The sequence below is a fragment of the Carica papaya genome, chromosome 4 (assembly GCF_054855325.1).
Source record: "Carica papaya isolate Zhongbai chromosome 4, ASM5485532v1, whole genome shotgun sequence".
In the NCBI taxonomy this organism is placed as follows: domain Eukaryota; kingdom Viridiplantae; phylum Streptophyta; class Magnoliopsida; order Brassicales; family Caricaceae; genus Carica; species Carica papaya.
Window position 1 is genome coordinate 7,453,183 of NC_142312.1, and position 20,905 is coordinate 7,474,087.

General features: G+C 39.6%; 1 protein-coding gene across 6 annotated transcripts; it reads left to right on the forward strand.

The window, feature by feature from the left end:
• The first annotated feature begins 18,367 nt into the window (after positions 1-18,367).
• On the forward strand, positions 18,368-20,120 carry LOC110811464 (chromogranin (DUF1639)). 6 transcript variants are annotated; one of them, XR_015818373.1, is made up of 5 exons: positions 18,368-19,299; positions 19,433-19,504; positions 19,590-19,697; positions 19,804-19,885; positions 20,053-20,120. XR_015818373.1 is itself a non-coding variant. In XM_022037978.2 (4 exons), the coding sequence occupies exons 1-3, from the start codon at positions 18,601-18,603 to the stop codon at positions 19,659-19,661; spliced, it is 777 nt and encodes a 258-aa protein (XP_021893670.1). In that variant the 5' UTR covers positions 18,369-18,600; the 3' UTR covers positions 19,662-19,697; positions 19,804-20,120. The 6 variants fall into 6 exon arrangements, 2 of the variants coding, with proteins under 2 accessions (XP_021893670.1, XP_021893671.1); XR_015818374.1 differs by having other exon boundaries at positions 18,369-19,299; positions 19,656-19,697; XR_002539151.2 differs by having other exon boundaries at positions 19,804-20,120.
• Positions 20,121-20,905: the final 785 nt, after the last annotated feature.

Sequence of the window (20,905 nt, forward strand, 5' to 3'; positions counted from 1 at the left end):
ACATGGTAAATTTTTTTCAAATTGCGTTTTGACCTGCAGTTTCTGATTTTTCTTTCAAAAATACCCCCAGAACCCAATTTTTCACATTTTTTTTCAAAATTATTTTCAATTTAATCCTCCATCAATTTTACTCAATTTTTTTCATTAAATTAAAATATAATATAATATAATAAATTAAATTAAATAAATATATATATTTATTAATTAAAAATTTTTTTGTGGGTGTTACAACTCCCCCCCTCTCCCCTTAAAAGAAATTTAGTCCCTCAAATTTGTCTCTCACTCTCAATCGAACAGGTGGAAATACTGGACTCTAAAGTCTTATTCTAACTCTCATGTAGCCTACCCCGGTGTGTGGTTCTGTCATATGACTTTTACAAAAGAACTTTTTCGGTTGCGAAGTAATCTGCTCTTTCGATCCACAATGCTGACCTGTACTTTCTCGTATGATAGATCCTTCTGGAGTGGAAGAGGCTCGTGGGCCAAGACATGATAGAGGTCCAGTTTGTACTTGTGTAGCATTGATACATGAAACACATTGTGAATCTTAGAAAGCTCTAAAGGCAATACTAGTCTGTAGGCGGCGATACCAATTTTATCTAAGATTTCAAATGATCCAATAAATCAGCGATTCAGTTTCCCTCTCCTGCCGAACCTACTGATTCCATTGAAATGAGTGACCTTAAGGAACACCTGATCGTCTTTCTCAAATTCCAAATCTCTCATCCGGGTGTCCACATAACTCTTCTGTCTACTCTGAGTCGTCTGAATGTTCTTCCTGATCTTAACTATTTTGGATGTAGTCTCCTCTACCAGATCTGGGCCGAACGGTTTTTTATCGCTCACTTCTTCCCAACAAATCAACGATCTGCATGGGCGCCCATATAACGCCTCATACAAAACCATACCAATACTCGTTTGGTAGCTATTGTTGTAGGCCAACTCTATTAGATGTATATGGTCATCCCAACGGCGCCCGGAATCAAGGACACAAGCTCAGAGCATATCCTCAAGTGTACGAATTGTCCTTTCTGACTGTCCATCAGTCTGAGGGTGGAATGCAGTACTAAGGGATAACTTCGTTCCCATACCTTACTGAAAGCTATTCCAAAACCGAGAAGTAAATCTGGAATCCCTGTCGGACACTACTGTCATTGTACTCTATGCAATTTGACTATTTCTCGGATATACATTCTTACTAACCTGTCCAATGAACGATCATCCTAATGGCCAAGAAGTGGGAAGACTTGGTAAGCCGGTCAATAATTACCCAGATAACATCATGTCCTGAGTGTACCTTAGGTAATCCTGTCACGAGGTCCATGGTGATATGTTCCCACTTCTATTCTGGAATCGATAATGGCTGAAGTAGCTCGTCTGGTCGTTGATGCTCTGCCTTGACCTGCTGACATACTAAACACTCAGAAATAAAGTCAGTTACATCTCTTTTCATCCCGTTCCACCAAAATCGAGGTCGCATAGTTTAGTACATTTTAGTGCTTTCAGGATACATAGCAAACTTTAAGCTATGGGCCTCTGTCATGATGTTCCTCTTTAACTCACTGTCACCTGGAATACACACGTTATCCTAAAATCTGAGCAACTCATCGGCGGAGACTCGAAATTCTGAGCTAACTTCCTGTTCTGCATCTCTCTTGAGGGCTACTATGGCAGAATCGGTCGACTGAGCTTCCCTTATTCTCTATATTAACTTAGGCTGAACGGTCAGGTGACCTAAACATGTGACTCTCCTCAAGTCCTGAAGCCACACCTGTTGTGTGGCCCCAATCTACCTGCATTCTGAAGCCATCAAATGGGCTAATGTACCTGTATTTTTCTACTGAGTGCATCAGCTACCACGTTGCCCTTACCCACGTGATATAAGATGTCGCAATCATAGTTCTTAAGAAATTCTATCCATCTTCTCTGACGCATGTTGAGATCATTTTGAGTGAATATGTGTTCCAAACTCTTGTGATCGGTATAGATCTGAAAGGTCTCTCCATACAAATAATGGCATCAAGTCTTCAAGGCGTGTATGATTGCGGTAAGCTCTGAGTCATGAGTTGGATAGTTATTCTCATTACTCTTCAATTGTCTAGACCCATAGGCTATGACCTTCTCATGCTGCATTAAAACACGACTCAGGCCTAGATAGGAGACATCACTGTAAACTGTATATCCCCCCGATCCACTCGGTAAGGCCAGTACATGTGTAGTAGTCAGCTGCTTCTTTAGTTCTGAAAAACATCTTTCACAGTTCTTATTCCACTCAAAGTTGACATTTTTTTTTGTGAGTTGGGTCAGGAGAGTAGCTATACTGGAAAACCCTTCCACAAACCTGCAGTAATAGCCCGTCATTCCTAGAAAGCTACGGATCTCCTTAACTGATGTCAATTTCTCCCAGTCGATCACTGCTTCAACCTTTTCAGGGTTCACTAACACTCTATCATTTGATATGATGTGTCCTAGGAAGGTGGTCTGCTCAAGTCAAAATCTACATTTACTCAATTTTGTATACAGCTTCTTTCCTCTGAGAACTTGTAAAACCTGAGCTAGATGGTGAGCATGTTCCTCTCCGCTTTTTGAATAAACCAGGATGTCATCGATGAACACGATAACAAATTGATCCAAGACCCTGTTCATCAAGTCCACGAAGATAGTTGGGGTGTTGGTTAGCCCAAATGGTATAACCAGGAACTCATAGTGTCCGTACCTGGTTCGAAAGGCTGTCTTGGAGATTTCTTCTATCTTGATTTTCACTTGATGGTAACCTAAACACAGGTCTATTTTGGAGAAGACCTGGTCACCCTGCAACTGATCGAAGAGGTCATCAATCCTGGGAAGGGAATACTTGTTCTTGATTGTGACTTTATTCAACCCTCTGTAATCAATACATAACCTCAATGTCTCATCTCCCTTTCTAGCAAAAGTGACTCCGGCTCCCCAAGGGGACACACTATATCTGATAAAATCACTGTCCTGCAATTCAGTGATCTATTTCCTCAATTCCTCCATCTCAACACGGTTCATGCGGTAAGGAGCAATCGAAATAGGCTAGGTGCCTCACTAGAGGTCTATGGTGAATTCAACTTCTCTGTCCACTGGCAGTTCAGGTAGTTCATCCAGAAAACCATCTGGAAAGTCTCGGACTACCGGAATCTTTTCAATATAATTTTCTTTCTTGGGTTTGCCTAGTTAGAGAAAACAGTAGAGTTAAAGTACTCGACGAATACGAAAATTTGCCATGAATGAATAAATGCTAAATGATTTTATTAATTTGTAAATGGCTCCTTATTAGGAGGATTAAATACAACTTTCTTATTAAAACAATCTACAGTGGCGGATACGCTGCTAGTCGATTCATTTCTAAAATTACATCAAAATTCCCCGTGTCTAATTTTATTAGGTCTACACTCAATTCTTATCTGCTATATCTACGACACAAGCCCTGTAGATAACTTCTCTCAATAGTGTCATACTCCCAGCAGTAGACATAAAAAACATAGAATCAAGTTTATCAGGTAATACATTAAATTTTGATGCAAAAATAGGTGAAACAAGTGAATGCGATGCACCAATATCAATCAAAACATGAGCAAGATAGTTACAGATAGTGTACATACCCTGTACCACGTTCGGGTTGGCTTCTCTGGTGCAGCGGCTCCTCCGCCTCATGTTGCAGTTGGGTGTTTCGCTTCCGGCAACTTGTGAAATTCCCCACGACTGCGCCACCGGGATTCCTTGGTGTTTTTTGGCTAATTGACCTGTCTTTTCACTCCAATTTGGCCATGTGTGAGCTTAATATTGAATTTCGTGCAAAAAAAAATTTTTTTAACTTTTTTGGCAGTCGGAAATGGTTCCGGTGCGGTGGCGGGTGGCGGAGGTCGGCTCCCCGGCGGCTGAGTCATCTTCTCCGCCTAGGGTTAGGGTTTGGTGTAGATGGGGGTTATTTATACCCATCCACTTTTGATCTGGGTCATCCATCGCATTTGATCTAGATCGTCCGATCGCGATTAAATAGGGAATAAATCTTAATCGTTCATCACCATCCAATCTGGGCCATCCATCGCGATTCACATTGAGCTGTCCAGTCGCTTTTAATCTGGCCGTTTGATTGTATTTGGAAGGGAGCGCATCCAGGCCGTCTGTGCGCGCGAGAACGGACCTCAGCCATTCGATCGCGAGCAAACAGATCATCCATGTGCCCCCCCCATGGCCTCCCGCGTCAGCGCCTCTGCCACTTGGCGCGTCCTAATTGGTCGGGGCTGCTGACCGGGCGTTTGACGTGGCAAATTTTTTTAAATTATGTTTTAACCTCTGGTTTCTGATTTTTCTTTCAAAAATACCCTAAAATCTAATTTTTCATCCATTTTTTCCAAAATTATTTTCAATTTAATCCTTTATCAATTTTATTCAATTTTTTTCATTAAATTAAAATAAAATAAATAAAAAAATTTATGTATATTAATAAAAAAAATTTGGTGGGTGTTACATTTTTTATCTGAAACGATTAAAAATGGGAATGAGCTACACTAACCCAGTAAGAATATTACATTTATCATCGATTGCAGAAAATCAAAGTTTAGTAAAAAAATTCATAAGACAACCAACGAAGTCATTTTCTTTTTTAAATAAATTTATTTAATATAAAAACTTTTACTTCATACTTATCTTTATGAGTCTTCAAAACTGACCTATGAGAACAATACTTCGAATATCATTTTCGTTATACATTTACATAAATAATAAACAATAAACTTACCTCCTTACCTGTTTACCGGTACCCCTTGGGTCCATAAAGATGTCCCCTTATGTGTGAACCCAATATTCAATTTGTCAATTAATCAGTCGTCCCTATACCCCGTCTAGTAATGAGTGTCAAACGTACCACCGTCTCGATACCTCATCCGGTATGAGGATGAGCTATACCTTCTAACTTCTTCTTGTATGAGACTTCTTAACCCTATTCAACTGAGATAATATCCACAGTAGGGTTCTTCATATATACTAGGTCCGTTCTGTAATGCCCAAATTTAATATAATATAAATTAAATTAATTTATAATTGTAATTTTTAATTTTTTAATTTTAATTTAGTGTAAAAATAAAGAAAATTTGATGAAGGAAGAAATTGAAAATGATTTTGGAAAAAAATGGGTGAAATTTTGGATTTTGGCGATATTTTTGAAAGAAAAATCGAAAAACATGGTCAAAATGCAATTTAAAAAACTTGTGCCATGTAGGATGCCCGGTCAGCAACCCCGACGAAACAGAGTGCACCCCATGGCAACAGACTTTGACGCGATGCCACGCGAGTGATCCGCGTACCCGCGATCGAATGACCCAGATCTGTTCCGGCACGCACAGACAGTCTGGATACATTCCTTCCCCAAACGCGATCAGATGGTTAGATTTAAACGTGACCAACGGTCCAGATTTACTTTCTATTTAAATGCGATCAGACGGTATAGATTAGATCGTGATGGACGGTCTATATTTACTCTCTATTTAATCGCGATCAGACGGTCCAAATTAAACGCGATGGATGGCTCAGATTAAATGAGGCTGAATATAAATAACCATTTTCACACTAAACCCTAACCCTAGCCACAAGACACCCTCGCCAGAGAAGAAGACCCAACCGCGGGGAAAGAGAGTTGCCGCCACCCGCCGCCACGCCGGAGCTACTTCCGACTGCTAAAAGAGGTAAAAAATTTCTCCTTTGCTCAGAATTAAATTTTAAACATCCCTATAGCTAAATCGAAGCAAAAGGACTGGCCGATTGGCCGAAAATTACGAGCAAAACTCGACGGTGCCGCCGCGAAAAATTTTAAAAACTGCCTCTGATGAGACCCTTTCTGATTCCCGTTCTACGTAATATTTCTACCATTGTGATTACCATTTTCTTCTATAGAGGTTGATCAGAGCAAAACACCCAACCGCATGTGAGTCGGAAGAGTCGCCGCACCAGAGAGCCCCACCACCTGTGAAATTTAATTTTTTGTATTTTTTTGGTCAATTGAGGCCCCTTAACGTGTTTTCTCACAAGGATTGATGTAAAATAGACCATTAGTCGAAAACAGTTAACCCGAGGCGGACCGCCGCTGCCCGTCACTGGAGTACAGCGGAGCTGCCGTGCAGAAATTTTGGAATTGGCCAAAAATAGAACCCGAGACTGATTTTGAATTTTTTGGGACATTTGTAGGTACTTATAGTGCGTTTTAATCCCTGAAAAAAAATTCAGGAAACCGAGGACCGCTAATCGGCGCAGTCAACATCTTAACCTTTTGGACATCAAATTGAGTAAGAATCTCTCATCCTATTCTCTGTTATGAAATTGAAGTTTAAATAAATAATAATAGGGTATTTTGTATAATTTAGAAAATATTCATAATTAGTTACGGGTTACTAATGGATGCAGAATCGAAAATTATATATTGTTGATTATGTTGAATTATTTTACAGTTAATATCATGATAGTATTTCATTGATCGATTTTATAGTTTTGAATGTATGTATTGTTTGATTTATGTGATTACCATTAAATTGGGAAATAGAGACTGAAGAAAAAATAGAAAATTGTGTCATTAAGTAAATAGATGAAACGACAGCCTTACTGAGTATCTTGAGAAATGGTGGACGAACCGGGTACAATAGAAAACCATACCGTGAACTGTCTTATACCGAATGGGGTATCGAGACTTGGTAATTTGGCGCTCATACCGGACATGGTATGGGGATGACCCATTTCACCCTCATACCGGACATGATATTGAGGTTTAGTAATTTGGTGCTCATACCGAACGGGGTATGGGGACGGCTCGTTAATTGAGAATGTTAAAGGAAAGGGTTCACTAACAGAGACATCCCTATGAACTCCCATGGATACCAGCAGGCTGATGAAAAGGGACAATTGTTGTTTGATTTATTGAATAAGGATTTATAATGTGTGCAGGATACCGATTCCATATAAAATCATGATAACTGCTATGTTACTGTCTCTATAGGATGTTTTTATAAATCTCGTTGCGGTAAGTGGACGGTAAATTGTTTTGTTATTAATAAATGCATTTATTTAATTAAATATTCTATTAGTTGTTTTGATTTTCTACTAACCTTCATTTTTATGTCAGTGAGTAGTGTGATATTCTCACTAGACTAGTATAGCTCATTTCTTATTTAACCATTTCAGATCAAGAGGATTAGGATCCAGAGCATGATCCACAAGAAGGTTGCGAATAGGATGCGAGTTTTATTTATTTTTCGCTTATTTCCTTATTTTTTTATATTTCTTTCAAAAGAGTAATTTTCGTAGCACTATTTGGTAGTTTAAGTTATTATATAAGGAATGTAAACGTTAACCATTCATTTTACTTCCGCGCTTAATTTATAATTTATTTTCTTTGGACATTCCGGGGTCATTACACGTTCGCCCTTTCTCAAGGTACCTAGTAAGTCTTTCATACATGAGTTCGCATCATCAACCAATCACCAATTGCATACCAACATCCTATTTCATAATTACAGATCAACATAACAACATTTAAGCAAACAATAAAAATTCACACTTTAACAATTAAAAAATATAATTAGGGCATTTATTTCAAAATAGCCAACAGATAAAAATAACAGTTGGACAATCAATAAACAAAAAGCAATTAAACCTATGAATTAAAGTACATGCAGTAAGCAACAATAACAGTCTAGCAACCAATGAAAAATATAGATAAAGTAAGCAATTTTGTACTGACTAATTCCGACTCCACTAGTGAACTGTAATTTTATGATTTTTTTAATTTTTACAAAAAATAATATTATTGATTATTAAGCTTCAATCTACCATAACGAAAAAAATGATGAGAGATTTTTATCTCGGATCGGTGTTCGAAATATTCTACTTTTCACTGCGCCTCCTGGCAGTCTCTGAGTTTCCTGAATTTTTCCTGCGAAAATTAAAATATTTGTCACGTATCCAAAAATATTCTAAAAAGTCAAAATTAAGTATTTTAAAACTTTTTTGGCCAATTTAAGGTTCCGGCACGACGCTGCCACTGTGCTCCAACTCTGGCTCTGTCGTTCGCGATGGGGATTCCTCTCAGCCTAGCCGTTTTCGGCTGGTTTAGGCCGATTTTGGCCTGTTTTGCATGGAAACATGCAAAAAACCAAGTTAGAAGGCCTATGCTGGCTGGAAAAGGCAAAAACTGAAACCCTACTGATGGAAGGGTCTCTGGGTGCGACAGTTCTACTGTTCCTTCGTTGCGGTTAGAGTGTTTCTTTGGCTAACCTGCATAAGAATGAAACGAGGAACACAACAACCAAAAAATTATGAAAAACGAAAAATAGGAAGGGACTAATCAGAGGGGGTTTTAGATTTTGGCTGCGGCAGCTCGGTCGAGCTTCGCTCGTATTTTTCTACTCACCTGTCAGCCTTTCAGCTTCAATATGAGCATAGGGAGATTTAGGATTAAATTCCAAGTAGATGGGAGGAAAATCTTACCTTTTCAGCGTCGGTGGTGACTCTGGTGCAGCAACAATGGTGGTTGGTTTCCTTCTCTGACATTTGGTTCACTTCTCGACCATCATTCTTCTTTTTCTCTGGTCACCCCTCTATCGGCTAGGGTTTTGGTTCTTTGTGAAAAGGAGTTTAAATACTCATTTTCATTAGATCTAAACTGTCCGTTTGAGTCGACATGGAGCAAGGAGAACTATCGATCGTTACCTGTTTATGTGAATCACGTGTGCGAGCAGGACCGTCCGTCATAATCAATCTCATCAGTTCGATTATGTCTGAAGAGGAAACAGATCCGAGTCGTTCGTGTGCGCAAGATGCGATCTAGACCGTCAGATCACCCAGGCATGCGGATTGCCTGCATGGAACCGATGTCAGTGTCTCCACCACGCATCGCATTCTGACTTGTCATTGCTGCTAACGTGGCCAGATTTTTCTTTTTTGAAATTTTACCTCCTGTTTTAAATTTTTCTTTCAAAAACGTCCCTCTTTATTCACATTTTCTCCCTTTTTTCTAAAATTATTTTTAATTTCATCGTTAAATTCATTTTTTTTAAAAATTTCACAAAATTAAAATAGAATAAAAATTAAATTATTTTAATATATTATTTTATTAATTATAAAATTATCACAGGTCAAATTTCCGGCCAGGGTGTTATATTAGTACCATTCCCTCTACGAACAATTTTGAAAAGTACTTAAGCATCCCACTCATCCATATTATGGGTACTAACACCATGCACTAGAGATTGACAATCAATTTATTCCAATTTGGTGGGTTGACAAATCCCCACCTCTTCATGGCTAGGAGAAAAACCTTATTATATTAGTGGCATCTTTTATCCTTACGTACATCATGTAATTGACCATATTACCTAATCTCATTTTGAACTATATTGATAAGCTTAGGTAAGATTTCATGTGGAGATACCATGTGAGACAAAGGTGTATCCCTCTTGTTAATTAGAGTAGGGTGTGTCAATCTAAAGATAAAAGTGGTATGGGTATTAAGGATATAAAACCCAAAATGGTGCTTTCCTCATAAAACTGGTATGGTGTCTTCTCCATGAACACCATATTCTTTTGGCCAAAATCCCAAAGGTTAAATATTTACCTACTAAGAATGCCATTGATGTTAATCAGCTTCCTCGAGGGAGCTCAAGAACTTTGAAAATTCTTCTCAAGTATATCTAGGTATTAAAAGTCAGACTAAGATAGACATTAAGAATAGGAAAAAAAATTAATTTATGCTCTGATATGTGGTCATCTGATGGTTTGTTATCCTTTATAATAATGGAAACATTCTAGGTCCAAATCTCGAGAAGAATGTTGCCTCCTACATCAATGAGGATGGTGTTTAGAAATGAGAGGAGTTTGTGAATCTCCTTCCAACCAAGATCTATCTTAAAATTTCCCATGTTTATTTTAGGAGGGATAATGAGAGTAGGGACAAGATTACATGTAGCTATTCAAGTGATGAGACCCTCTAGGTTAAGCCAGCTTATGACTACCTTATTAGGCCCTACGTGCATATCCTTAACTCTATGTAGAGAATAATTTGGACTTTATATGCATGAATGGGTGCATCGATTTATGTGGCTTTTTGCCTCTAATAGACTCCTAATAAATGTAAGTGACTCAATCATCATATCACAAGCATTGATTAGGTCCAACAGGTTATAAATAAAACATGTTTTAAGCTAAAGCCATACATTATAAACTAGGGAGCATAAAGTACAGTAATATATATATACACACACACACATATAAATAATAGTAAATATGTAAAAAAAAATGTGAATAGTGTCCTATATAAATAAGTAAAACCAAACCACATAATACTACCAAAAAATAAAAATCTACAATCATATTATCAATAGTATTGCAAAAAATAATTGTAAGATACGAGACTAGTAATAGATTAAACATTATCCTCATACATGATCAAAGAAACATTAGATGAAGAATAACTTTCTTAATTATACTTTCATTAATTGACTTAACGAAAATGTAGAACACATGATACGTCTAATGAAATAAAATATATGTAACATGATTATAACAGTGTATAACACATGGAAAACGTGGTGAAAAGGCATGATGCATGTGACAAGTGAGACTGAGACACTTGCCAACTAAATCAATTTGGGGTTTTTTTTATGACAATTAACCATGAGACATGAGTTTGACCATGAATATCTAATTCATAAGGGCTTAGTCATTGACAACTTCCATTGGCCACCATCATCTTATTATATATATATATATATATATTATCAATGTTATTATTGTAGAGGTTAAAATCTCGAAATTTGATACTTATTATAATTTAATTTTTAAATAATTTTTATTACAATATTTTTTTATATATTTTAAATATGTAGTTTTCTTCTATTTCTTAATAGAAAAGTTAAAACTGGTTCGATCATGTTTAAATATTCTAAAAAAAAGTTCAAAAAATAATTTTAACTAATCGATTAAATTAATTGTTTCTATTACTTTATTGTTACTAATTGATTAATTTAATTAATTAGTTAAATTTATTCTTTTGAATTATTTTCTTAAAGTATTAAATTTGATTTAATAAGTTTCAGATTTTTTTTAATTAGGAAATGAAATGAAATTGGATGTTTGAAACTGTAACGGCCCCGGAAATTTAGAATGAAATATGTGTATTAAAAATGTCAAATGCGGAAGTATAATAAAAATTTTGATTAACATCCATTACACAAAAACCAAAAACATGCTCAAAATATAAAAGAACAAACTAACTAAAAGAGATACTCGAAAATAAGAACTATAAATATAACTACGGAGTCTTTAGGCGTCCCCTTTGCCGTCTTCCTGCGGAACGGGCTCGGAAACAATGTCTTCCTAATATGAAATGGTTAAGTAAGGAATTAGTTACACCAGCCCAGTAAAGACATCACACTATCTCACCACCACGGAGGTAAAGGTGGGTAGAAAACACAAAAAAGACCAATGAAGCATAATTTATAATAAACTCGTTTATTAACATAAAAACCTTTACTGTCCACTTAACTCGGTGAGATCCATAAAACAACATATGAAAGCAATAACATTATCATCATCATGAAATCATATGAACTGTATAACATAATACTTACCACACCTTTGCATTTCAATCATTAAACAACATATTTTCCTCATTTACCAGCCTACTAGTATCCATGGGGATCCATAGCGGTCCCGCTACCCGTGAACCCTTAACATTTATAACCTGATTTCAAAGCCGTTCCCATACCCCGTCCGGTATGGGCACTAAAACCATGAACCTCAATACCCCGTCCAGTATGAGGGTGAAACAGGCCGTCCCCATACCCCGTCCGGTATGGGCGCCAAAACACAGAAGGTCTTCATACCCCGTCCGGTTTGAGAGACCACGTTCCTGGTAGGGTTCCTTACGGACCCGATCCGTCCACCATCTCCTAGGATATCTAATCAGGTTGTCGACATTATCCATTTATCAATTCACGTAACATTTTATTCCTTTTTTCCTCAGTCACCATCATCAAATCACACACAAACATGCAAACCAATAGTTTATGCCAAACAAGACAACACACAACATCAGGTTCTCAGTCATTCAACCCATAATCAATAAAACAGTGATATATACACACGAAACTATGAACTGAAAATATTATACATCATACTGCATTTAAAAATGTAAAATAGAACAAACAACAACTGACCGACAAATACACCAGACTCGGGCTCCATTAGCGACCTTAAACAATTTCACACATCTATTGATTCATGAAATACCATTTTATCATTTATTAAACTTTAATACCGTGATAGAAAATAGGGTGAGGGGTCCTTACCTGTTTCGGGGTCTGAATTCGACTCCACAGTGCGCCTACAGGCGGTCCCTAATTTTTCCTGAATTTTTTTCAGGAAACTGAAACGCACTACTGGTACCTGCACGTGTCCCAAAAAATCCCAAATTAGACCTAGGGCCCCTTTCGGTCAATATCGCAATTCCGGCACGGCAGCTCCGCCGTGCTCCTGCGATGCGGCAGCGATTCGCCTCGGGTTGGCCGTTTTCACCTGAATTCGGCCACGTTTGCATCGGTCCCTGCGATAGAATAACCTTAGGGCCCTCGGTGGACCGAAAAATCGAAACTTACCGGCGGCGGTGCTCTCGGGTGCGGCGGCTCCTCCGGCTTGAGTCGCATTTTGATGTTTGGCTCCGATCAACCTGTAGAGAAAAGAACGGTGATCACAGTGGTATAAAATTTGAATCAAACGGAGGCCGGGAAGGGCCTCATCAGAGGCAAAAACCAAGTGGGGGCGCGGCGGTGCCGCTGGGTTTCGGCTGGATTTTTCGGCCGTTTGGCCGGTGGTTTGGCTCCGGTTTGGCCATAGGCGGACTCAGCATCGAAAAAGGAGCAGGGAGGAGAAAATTTACCTCGATCGGCAGTCGGAAACTTCCCCGGTGCGGCGGCGGGTGGCGGCGGCCGGCTCCTCCGGCGTCTGGTTCTTCTTCTCCGGCGAGCACTGGCGGCTAGGGTTTCTTTGGTCAGGTGTGGGTGGGGTTATTTATACCCTTTGCCTTTTAATCTCAACTGTCCATCAAGATTAAATCTGGATCATTCGTTCGCAATTTAATTGGGATTAAATGTAATGGCCCCGGAAATTTAAAATGAAATATGTGTATTAAAAATGTCAAATACGGAAGCGAAGTCAAAATTTCGATTAACATCCCTTACACTAAAACCAAAAACGTGCTCAAAATATAAAAGATCAAACTAACTAAAGGAGAAACTCGAAAGTAAAAGCTATGAATATGACTATGGAGTCTTTAGGCGTCCCATTCGTCTTCTTCCTGCGGAACGGGCTCGGGAACGGGCTCAGGAACAATGTCTTCCTGATATGAAATGATTAAATAAGGAATGAGCTACACTAGCCCAGTAAAGACATCACGATATCTCACCGTCACGGAGGTAAAGGTGGGTAGAAAACACAAAAAGACCAATGGAGCATAATTTACAACAAATCCTTTTATCAATAATAAAACCTTTACCATCCACTTACCTTGGTGAAATTCATAAAACAGTATACGAAAGCAATAACATTATCATCATCATGAAATCATATAAACTGTATAACATAATACTTATCATGCCTTTTGTAATTCAATCATTACACGACATATTTTTCCTCTTTTAACAGCCTACTAGTATCCATGGGGATCCATAGGGGTCCCGCTACCCGTGAACCCTTAACACTTGTAATCAGATTCCAGGGCCATCCTCATACCCCGTCCGGTATGGGCGCCAAAACTATAAACCTCAATACTCCGTCCGGTATGAGGGTGAAACGGGCCGTCCCCATACCCCGTCCGGTATGGGCGCCAAAACACATAGGGTCTCCATACCCCGTCCGGTATGAGAGACCACAATCCCGGTAGGGTTCCCTACGGACCCGGTCCGTCCACAATCTCCCAGGATATCTAGTCAGGCTGATCACATTATATAATTATCAATTTACATAACCTTTCATTCCCCTTTTCCTCAGTTAGCATCATCAATTCACACACAAACAAGCAAAACAGTAATTTATGCCAAACAAGACAACATACAGCATCGGTTTCTCAGTCATTCAACTCATAATCAATAAAACAATAAAATATGCGCACGAAACAATGAAATGAAAACATCAGACCTCATACTGCATTTAAAACTGTAAAATATGTCAAATAACAGTTAACCGACAAACACACTAGACTCGGGCTCCATTAGCGACCTTAAGCAATTTCACACATTCGTCGATTCAAGAATTACCGTTTTACCATTATTGAACTTTAATACCGTGATAGGAAATAGGGTGAGGGGTCCTTACTCGTTTCGGGGTCCGAACACGGCTTCACAGTGCGCCTACAGGCTGTCCTTAATTTTTCATGAATTTTTCCCGGGGAACTGAAACGCACTACTGGTACCTGCACGTGTTCCAAAAAAATCCAAATTAGGCCCAGGGCCCCTTTCGGCCAATATCGTAATTCCAGCACGGCGACTCCGCCGTTCTCCGGCGACGGCGCCGCCGCTTGGGCGGCGATTCGCATCGGGTTGGCCGTTTTCGGCCGTTTCCGGCCGAATTCAGCCACACTTGCATCGGTCCCTACGATAAAACAACCCTAGGGCCCTCGGGGGGCCAAAAAATTACGAAAAACTGAAGCTTACCGGCGGCGGTGCTCTCGGGTGCGGTGGTTCTCCGGTGAGGTTTGTGTTTTGGTGATTCGGCTCCGATCAACCTATAGAGAAAAGAATGGTGATCATGGTGATATAAAAATTGCATCAAACGGAGGCCGGGAAGGGCCTCATCGGAGGCAAAAATCGAGGAGGGACGCGGCGGCGCCGCTGGGTTTCAGCCGTCTTTTCCGGCCGTTTGGCCAGGATTTTGGCTCCGATTTGGCCACAGGGGAATTTAGCGTGGAAAAACGAGTCAGGGGTATGAAATTTACCTCGATCGGCGGTCGGAAATCTCCCCGGTGTGGCGGCGGGTGGCGGCGGCCGGCTCCTCCGGCGTCTGGTTCGTCTTCTCCGGCGGGGGCAGGCGGCTAGGGTTTTTGTGGTCAGGTGTGGGGGTTCTATTTATACCCTTTTGCCTTTTGATCTCAGCCGTCCATTTTGTTTTAATCTGGGCCGTCCGTTCTGATTGAATTTGGGTCGTCCGTGTGATTACATCTGGGCCGTCCGTGCGCACGTTTGATCTGGTCCGTCCGATTGCGCGTACGCGGATCGCCAACGTGGTCCGTCCCCGGGTCGACGTGGTCTTACCACGTGGCAGGTCCTGGTTGGCCAGGACTGCTGACTGGGCCTGCTGACGTGGCTGCTGACATGTCGCTCTTTTTTTTTTAATAAACTTAATAAAAACAATTTATAAGAAAATTACAAAAATATCCAATTGTTTGGGCGTTACAACTCTCCCCCTTTAAAGAAATTTGGTCCCCCAAATTTGCCTCTTACTCTTGATCGAACAGATGAGAATACTAGGCTCTAAATTCTGATTCCAGTTCCCAAGTAGCCTCCCTGGGCGTGTGGTTCTGCCACACGACCTTTACAAATGATATTTCCTGGTTGCGGAGTATTCTGCTCTCTCGGTCCGTGATACCGACCGATACTTCTTCATAGGACAAGTCCTCTTAGAGTGGAAGCGGTTCATGAGCCAAGACATGAGAAGGGTCCGAGTTGTACTTACGTAGCATAGATACGTGAAACACGTTATGAACCCGGGAGAGCTCAAGAGGCAGTGCAAGTCTGTAGGCAGCGGTACCAATCTTGTCTAAGATTTCAAAGGGTCCAATATATCTGGGGTTTAATTTTCTCCTCCTGCCGAACCTACTAATTCCCTTGAAAGGAGTGACCTTAAGAAACACCCGGTCGCCTTTCTCAAAAGCTTAGGTCTCTCCTCCGGGTATCTGCATAACTCTTCTGCCTACTCTGAGCTATCTGAATGTTCTTCTTGATTTTAACTATCTTGGACGTGGTCTCCTCTACCAACTCCGGGTCGAACAATCTTCTATCGCCCACTTCCTCCCAACAAATCGGTGACCTGCACGGACGCCCGTATAGCGCCTCATATGGGGCCATGCCGATGCTTGGTTGGTAGCTGTTGTTGTAGGCAAACTCTATCAGGGGTAGATGGTCGTCCCAATGGCCCCCGGAGTCAAGGACACAAGCTCGGAGCATATTCTCAAGCGTACGAATTGTCCTCTCTGATTGTCCATTAGTTTGGGGGTGGAAGGCAGTACTAAGAGATAGCTTTGTTCCCATAGCTTGCTGAAAACTATTCCAAAACCGAGAAGTGAATCTGGGGTCCCTGTCGGATACCACTGTCACTAGGACTCCATGCAGTCTGACTATCTCCCGGATATACATTCTTGCCAACTTGTCCAAAGAATCAGTCGTTCTGATGACCAGGAAGTGGGAATACTTAGTGAGTCGGTCAACAATTACCCATATAGCATCATGTCCCGATCGTGCCTTGGGTAGTCCCGATACGAAGTCCATGGTGATATGTTCCCACTTCCACTCTGGAATCGGTAAAGGCTGAAGTAACCCACCTGGGCATTGATGTTCTGCTTTGACCTGCTGACATACCAAGCACTTATATGATTTCATGATGATGATAATGTTATTGCTTTCGTATACTGTTTTATGAATTTCACCGAGGTAAGTGGATGGTAAAAGTTTTATTATTGATAAAAGGATTTGTTGTAAATTATGCTCCATTGGTCTTTTTGTGTTTTCTACCCACATTTACCTCCGTGACGGTGAGATATCGTGATGTCTTTACTGGGCTAGTGTAGCTCATTCCTTATTTAATCATTTCAGATCAGGAAGACATTGTTCCCGAGCCCGTTCCGCAGGAAGACGACGAAGGGGACGCCTAAAGACTCCATAGTCATATTCATAGCTTTTACTTTCGAGTTTCTCCTTTAGTTAGTTTGATCTTTTATATTTTGAGCACGTTTTTGGTTTTAGTGTAAGGGATGTTAATCGAAATTTTGACTTCGCTTCCGCATTTAACATTTTTAATACACATATTTTATTTTAAATTTCCGGGGCCGTTACATTAAATCTGGGCCGTCCGTACCTGATTGAACCTGGGCCGTCCGTGCGCGTGAATCTGGATCGTCCGTGCGCATGTTTGATCTGGGCCGTCCGTGCGCGCGGGAACAGATCTGAGCCGTCCGATCGCGCGCACGCGGATCGCCTATGTGGCCCGTCCCCTGGTCAGCGTTTTCTTGCCACGCAGCACGTCCTGGTTGGCCGGGGCTGCTGACCGGGCCGCTGACGTGGCTGCTGACGTGGCACAACTTTTCTAAATTGTGTTTTGACCCCCCGATTTTCGATTTTTTTTTCAAAAACACCTCCAGAATCCAAATTTTCACCACTTTTTCTCAAAATCAATTTCAATTAAATCCAAATAATATTTTTACCCAATTTTATCATTATTATTATTTTTATTTTCATTAAATTAAATCAAATTAAATTAAATTAAATAAAAAATCAAATAAAATTCCAATAATTACTAAATAAAATAAATTGAAAAAAAAAATAATAATAATAATATACTTCGGGTGTTACAGAAACAAAAAGAAAACGTTTATAATCAAATTATAATAAAAAATAATTATGGATCAAATTATAATAAATATTAAAATTTGAAACTAATTTAATAATTTGTTCTTAAAATTATTGCCATAAGATCTTAATAACTTACTATTAACCTTGGACATTTCAAAATTATATGTTAATAAATTATTTTTACCTCAGTTAACAATCTTATTTAATTATATGTAAATTAAATCACATATAGGACCGATTTTATGGTCAAAGTATTAATTTTGACCAAATTTGTAAATTACTTTAAATACGATTAAGATTATTCAAAATGTGATATAAATTTTGGATTTCGACATTAAAACCTAATTTTCCTAAGAGTATTAATTTTGGGATATGCACTTTTCTTACCTTTCTATTATTTTATGCATCTAAATACTCTCAAACTCTTAATTTTTAAAAATAAAAAAATAAAAAAATAAAAAGTAGACTATTTGATGAAAGTCAAAGTAAGTATATGGGAAACGCACTTGCCAATGGGACCATGATTGGAAGGGAGAATATCGAGGACATAGAAGGATATAAAGAAAAAGGTAAGGGTAAAATCTGTAAAACAAATTAAAGAAGAAGAACACATCCCGTAAACGTAGAAAAGAAACCCAGCCCATCTGCGCTTTCGGTTTTTTTTTTTTTTTTTTTTTTTTTTTTTTTTTTTTTTTGGAATTGCGAGTGCGAAACTGCAAATATATGCAGCACCTACACATACACAATACACATCACCTCTCTCTCTCTCTCTCTCTCTCTAACAAAACATCGGCTTCCCCTGGTTTCATCTCACCACCCTCTGGCTCCTCCCTCTCTTTTTCTCTCTAGGGTTTCTCTCTCATCACTCATCACAAACACCATCATCGCTCTGTTACCCAGATAGAAGCCTTCATCTGCATCAGTATATGTGATTGAATATTTGATGTGTGTGTAGGTTTTGTATGTAAATGCAATGGCAACCGCACCTGTGAAGTCGCAGCCTCTTCACAACTTCTCTCTCTCCTTCCTCAAGTGGGGAACCCATTCCACCACAACTGCTACCGCTACTTCATCGCCCAACTCCCAACGCCGCCAATCGGAACCAGACCCAGACTCCGATTCTGACCGCGCTCATCTCTCCGCCGTCAGGACTTCGCGAGTGGGATCCCGCTCTACCCGCGTCCACCGCTTTTCGTTCTCCTCTCTTACTCCATCTTCTTCCTCCGCTAGACCCGCCGGCCAAACCCAGAACACCCAGAAAGAGGTTACGGCTTTGGGGGAACAGGAAGGGGACAAACCGGTAAAGGAGGAACAGGACGTAGAAGGTGAGGAGGAAGAGGAGGGGGCCGTGCAGAGGCCCTGGAATTTGAGGCCTAGAAGAGGACCTGCTTGCTCTACCAAAAATGGGGTGTTGCAGGAGATGTTCGGCGGCGACTGTGGAGCTCAAGAGGGGAAGCAGAGAGCGGGTAGCATGGAGCCCAAATCGATGAGACTCAGGGGATTAGCAGCGGAATCAGCAGGCGCGGCGGGAGGTGACAGGAAAAAGGAGAAGTTGAAGTTTTGGATTTCGCTCTCGAGGGACGAGATTGAGGAAGACGTCTTCATCATGACGGGTTCCAGGCCGGCCCGCAGGCCCAAGAAACGTCCCAAGATTGTGCAGAAACAGCTCGATGTAAGTTGATCTTCTTCGTCCTCCTTGTTTGATGAGTACTCCATAAATTGTCAAGGGAAAGCCGTGTTCTTCATATTTTCATTATTGTGATTGATTAAGTTCTTGCTCTTCTTTTTCTGGGTTGTTGTTGCAGAATGTTTTTCCTGGATTGTGGTTGGTGGGAATGACGGCTGATTCTTATAGAGTTGCCGATCCTCCTGTTAAGGTATGCCTCCTTTCTTTCTTTCTATATGTATAGATGAGATAAATGGATGATGATGAAGGAGATCCATACATGCCTGTCTATGTAGAAGTATTTTCATATGTCTCTTGATGCCTGTGAGCTGGTACTGGAACTCTAATCTTGCTTCTTGCAGATATAGATCTGCTCACCTATACTCGGGTTTCCTAATACTGAGGTCTAACTCTTTTTTCAATATCGTTTAAATGGCTGGATTTTGTTTTCTGTTTTTTTTTTTCCGTTCTAAAACGAGGTGGCTGACAGTTCTGTATTGCCTTTTACAGAGATAGATATGGTGGTGATACATTTGGAGTAGCTAGGAGAGAAAGGAAAGCGGCTTCTAGAGCAGTGAGACCTCAATTTTAGGTATAATGAAATGGATTCTGTAAAAAGGAAAAGATGTCACTCATAAGGAAAAAAAAGTAAATATGAAAAAAATATATATTGTCTCTTTTGTTTTCCATTTGAGTTGCACAAAAGGGTAGGAACGCAGGACAGAGTAGAATTTATTTATCCTTGTTGGCAATTTTCAGATGTAAGACATGCATGACAGAAATTTGGATGAACAGATGAATTTCCAATGGTTTTTTTTTAATCTCCAGTTCCGTGTGAATGGTAATGTTATCTCTCGAGAATTTAGAGCCTTATTTGAGAAATTTCTAAGTTTTCAATTGCTTATAATGTTTGACAGGCTTCCCTACATTGTTGGGGGGCAGAGAAGCAAGTTTGTACTTAGCTTGCAAAATCCTTATTCCTTACAGAATTTTATAATGGAGGTCCTGCCTGCTTCCTTGATCTGGAAGAGTTCTTATCTTTTCAATTAAGCTTTGCCAATAAGAGCCCTGGTGAGGTTGAAAGTCTCAAATTTGATGCCTGTTTTCCACATTATATTATATTTGGTGCTTCAAGTTGAAAGATAGCATAATCAATTATCTCAAGGAAATTCACCATTATCCTTTGAAAATATGTGAATGGGCATGGTGATTTCCTTTTTTTTTCCTCCAAAATAGCTGACATGGACATTCTTAAGAGGGTGGTTGGCTCTACTTAAGAATAGCTTATAATCACCCATTCAATTATTTACCTGTTTGCTAATTCAACAAGTGGGTTGTTTTTTATTGTTCTTAAGCATTTTTAAGCTCTTCTTTAATTTTTTTTTCCCTTGGTTAAGTGTATCTCTTTAATTATGTGGTTGCTTATCTATATAAATTTAGTTCTTTTCACCAAAAATATAAAGTACTTATTCTTATAACAAGCATTTTTATTTAAACAAGTTACTGCTTATTTATCCAACCTGGGAGCTTAAACTTACTTAGAGATGAGCACATAGTAAATCTTTTACCATTTTTCAAAATTTTGATGTTTAAAATTGTAGGAAATTCTATC